Source organism: Sinocyclocheilus grahami, unplaced genomic scaffold (genome assembly GCF_001515645.1).
Source record: "Sinocyclocheilus grahami isolate Dianchi unplaced genomic scaffold, SAMN03320097.WGS_v1.1 scaffold9496.1, whole genome shotgun sequence".
NCBI lineage: Eukaryota > Metazoa > Chordata > Actinopteri > Cypriniformes > Cyprinidae > Sinocyclocheilus > Sinocyclocheilus grahami.
Window position 1 is genome coordinate 3,518 of NW_015512654.1, and position 4,429 is coordinate 7,946.

At 37.5% G+C, this 4,429-nt stretch overlaps 1 protein-coding gene across 1 annotated transcript; it reads left to right on the top strand.

Annotated features, from left to right (window-relative positions):
* The first annotated feature begins 1,804 nt into the window (after positions 1 to 1,804).
* On the top strand, positions 1,805 to 3,399 carry LOC107578268 (type-1A angiotensin II receptor-like). The gene is made up of 2 exons (XM_016264239.1): positions 1,805 to 1,951; positions 2,110 to 3,399. The coding sequence occupies exon 2, from the start codon at positions 2,131 to 2,133 to the stop codon at positions 3,277 to 3,279; it is 1,149 nt and encodes a 382-aa protein (XP_016119725.1). The 5' UTR covers positions 1,805 to 1,951; positions 2,110 to 2,130; the 3' UTR covers positions 3,280 to 3,399.
* The last annotated feature ends 1,030 nt before the right edge of the window (positions 3,400 to 4,429 follow it).

Below are 4,429 nucleotides of genomic sequence, written 5' to 3' on the forward strand. Positions count from 1 at the left end.
TGTATACTCAAACTACTAGACCAGCTAGATGTCTGACTGGGTTTGCTAGCAATTGTGCATCAACTCTTTGTGGTAATAGTTGTGAAAGAAGCCGTTTACTCATGCTAACCTCCATATTGGAGCATGTTGTTTTTTTCCATTGGAGTTCATTAAGAAAATAAAAGAAAAAGTTTACTTGCTCTTTAAACATAGGATTATTTCTCCCTTAGCGCAATGAAGGTGAAGCTGATCATTATTGTTTGTGCTGGGAATTTTGTGTGATCATTAGGGTGGTTTTCCAGGTGACCTATTTAGGTATAATTGAATTTGCCCAGTGACTTTTAACAGTAAAGCCCTATCACCCTTGAGTTTATCTGCTAATGAGATTACACAAATGTCACTGTCTTTGCATCTAGTTGAAACTTAAACCACTGTCGATTAAACCAATTTACATGAATGCATGTTAAGGCAATAATAGATGTTAAATTCAGAAAACAGACTGTGTTCTTGTTACAGAAAAGCTAGATTATATACGTATATCTTATGTTGAGTGCCTTTCAACAGGTTCTTCTATATGCATATTGGGACATAGGTTTGTTGTATTAGGGAATAGTAAACCTATAACAATAGCATTAGGAGCTTAGGAATAAAAGGATATAGTGTATTCACTGCTGAGGTTTACTCTGATGTGTTAGTACTGTGTTTTTAATTCTCTTTTGACTTTTTTTGTTTTGTTTTGAAAGTAATTGGTGACGTTTGAGTGCAGTCAGTTTATTGCATTTGAACATTTTAGTTTTGAAAACCTCGTATTTCCCCCACCTCAACAGCAACATAAATTATAATGAAGCATTTCAAAGGGTTGTAACACTAATGTCACACTCCCAATGAGGTGGTTAACTTCAAGAGATCCCTCAGTTTGAGCTTACAAATGTAGTAATCACTATGCAATTGTTTTGCTTGCTTTAGATTTAGACCAAATAGGTACAGATAAACTACATAGGAATGTTACGCTACATACATCGAGATGCAGTCACACTGTTTATGTTCTTGTGTATATTTAATGCTACACCTTTTTTTTTTTGTAAATACGTTAGCTTGTTAAAAGTCTGTATATTGGCCAATATAACTTCTTGGATATTGTAAATATGTAAAATATATTCCTTTTGTTAGTCTGAAAACTTAAATACTTATTTTTTTATATGCTATAAATCAGTGCTGTCTCTCTCCTTTGTAAAAGAGATGGATGTCTTTTCAAGTTAATAAAGATGTACACAAGTCTGTGAAAGTAAATGTTTAAGTTTTCATTTGCATTAATGATTCTTGGCATTGTGGTTCATTAAAACAGCAAGATTAAAAATAAGCTCTTTCATTTTTATATTCTGCTTAGTCTAAAATGTGCTCCTTTGAGATAAAATTTGAGTTTTTTGTAAATATTTTTGATTAGAATGTCATTTTATTTTTACCAATTAGCGGTTGACCACATTCTATTGTTTAATACATAATGCAAAAAAATTTATGATGAAAAATTAGATGTTAATGAACATGCTTAAGTTTATTTAAGCATATTTTACTCTGTTCACTAAAATAATGTCAACAATTTGTTACTCCAACAAGGTTGTTAGAAGATATTGGAACTAAACTGGCAAAATGGACATTGTTATCAGTAAATTCTATCAATCTTAAAATATCCATATGGTCTCCATTATTGGCTTACGACGCTTTTGCGAAATGTAGCCCAGGTTGATACATCAATCAGTCACCACTAACAAGTGTCCAAAAACATAGAAGAAATGTTTCATTTGAGATTTGATCTAGACTTTTGACCATTAAAGAAGCAGTTAATTATCAACTCATGGTCTTTACTTTGCACACAGCTCCCAAGAGCAAATACGTATGTATTTCAAGGAGGGATCAGGGTTTAATATACAGCAGTTGACATGGGTGTAATCAAACCTCTTTCAGCTTTCTCAAGGTAAGAGAGATTTTTGCTCTGTGTTGTATGAGATGAGACCGAAATTGTGATTGAGTTCAGCATACAGACCAAATTGGTGCTGGGAAGCTAAGAATAATAATTTACGAGAGATCGGTAACTAATTTACTTTTTGTTTTGTTTTTTTTTCTATTAAAAAGAATCTAGTCCAAGCATAAGAAATGTCGGCAGTAAACAACCGTTCTTACTGGGCTTGGACAAAGAACTGCACCTACCCCAGTGATTTGGCCCTTCCTTTGGTTCCATACATGGATTGTCCCTCCAACCGCATGTACGGCTCCAACTTCATACCTCTTGTCTTTTACATACTTTCCATCCTTGGAATAATTGGAAACCTCTGGAGCCTGTGGGCTTGCCTGCGGCCGTCCCAGCCTTGGAGTATTGGGTCCATAGGCGTACTGAACCTGGCTCTATGTGACCTTGCTTATCTGGCTTCTATGGGACCCTGGGCTGTCTACATTAGTGCCGACTACCACTGGAAAATTGGCCATTCGCTCTGCGTTGTGGTGAAAATCCTATACTTCGGTGGGTTGGTGTCTAGTACCATGTTCATTTGCGCCATCAGCACTGACCGTTTCTTTGCAATCGTCTTCCCTCTGGAGTCCCGGATGATCCGGACCCCTCGGAACAGTGCACTGGTTTCGCTTCTACTCTGGGCCATCACCGCCCTCTTCATCTACTTCAGTTATCCTAACATTCTCTATTGGGTCAGGAAGGATGGCATCCATGTGTGTGGAGCGGTGGTGATCTCCAGGTTCAGGACCACTGAAGCAACCTACAATCATCTGTCCTATTACTCCATTCAGGTTTCTGTCCCACTGCTCCTCATCATTCCCTCCTATGTGAAGATCATTTCCCGGATGAAGCAGTCACGGCAACAGTGGGGCCCAGGCAACATGCAAGGCCTGGACAAGACCATCTGGCTGATTGCCGTTTTCATTGCCAACTTCCTGGTGTGTTGGGTGCCTGGGCAGCTGCTTCACATCATCGCCTGTATAATTTTCTTCAGTTTGGATCACTGCAAAAATGCTTGCTGGGTTGCATGGGTGGTCAATCTGCTCTCTGAATCCTCCCAAATACTCTACTGCCTCAATGCATGTCTTGATCCTTTAATTTTCCACATGCAGCAGGGACACGGTGAACTGTCTCCTATGGTTGCATTGGCAAACTGGGCTAGAAAGTTCTTGCAGGTAGGTAAGACACGAGATTTGGGAGGGCCTTCAGTGGAACCTGCCAGTGTCATCCAACTTCATGGTGGTTCAAAAGACAGAATTGGAAAAACTCAAAATGATAAGAACATGAAAAAGTGAGATTTTAAAAGACCACCCATACATGTTTAGTTGCTCAATTGTAAGTTGATGCATTTAATGTTTTCAAGTTGTTGTGCTTTCAAGCTGCTTGTGTTGTTTGGCAAGAGCTTTATTTAGTATTGGGAGTAAGTCTGATATCCTGTAATGTAGCTATTAACTTATGATTTTTTTTCGTACTGATGTAGTTTATTAATAAAAGGTGTATGAATGCTTTGTGACAAGGCAAGAAAATCTTGTGTCTGTATGTCTGACTCACTGTTTCCTCTAAAATGAGTTCTATCTAAATATAAATCGCTCTAAAAGTGGCCATATAGTACAAGTCAGATGAGTTTACCATTACATTACATTTAAGCGTTTAGCAGATGCTAAAACTAATAAAAGACGAACAAATCAATTCATGAAAGAGCCAACAATTGTAGGACACATTACCAGGTTCATTAGACAACTAGGTTAGGAAACGAGCTAGAGAAGAGAAGGAATGCACTGTACAGTAAGTGCACTGGTTTACTGTTGAATGAGGGGGAGTAAATCCTAAGGTACTTCTTGGCATCACTAGATGGCAGACTTGATGTATTTATAAAAAAAAGCTAAACTTAATCCATAATTCAGTCCAACAAATGTTAACTAACAAATTACCTTAAAACGTAGTTAAGTACCTTTTTAACAACAAACAGTAAGGGAATGATAGATGTTGTTTTTGTCATTCAGTTACTGCTGTTTTCAGTCTTAATAGCACAGCAAGCTCAATTTGTTCTTTTATCATCAATCTCCATTTGCCAGCTTCAATACATACAAGTATATATATAGATAGAGAGAGAGACAAAATCACAAAATCTGGTGCATGGGCATGAAAAAGCTACATGGGTATCACAGAATGGCATTAGGTCTAGACTGGAGAATTGCAACCATGCAGTGTTTACATTGGAACCATTGCTGTAAAATGCAAACAACATTTACCCTGTAGATGGTATGTCACTGGTCCAAGATGGTACATTTGTGCTTAAACCAGCTACCAGGTTAAACTGGATTTTCCAGCTGGGGGAAATGGATATGATAATGCCACAGTTTTCTGTTCTACTATTAATTCAGTTATTTGCAAACACCAAAATAAACACTTTGCCTAAAGTAAACGAATTGTCTACATTGCAGT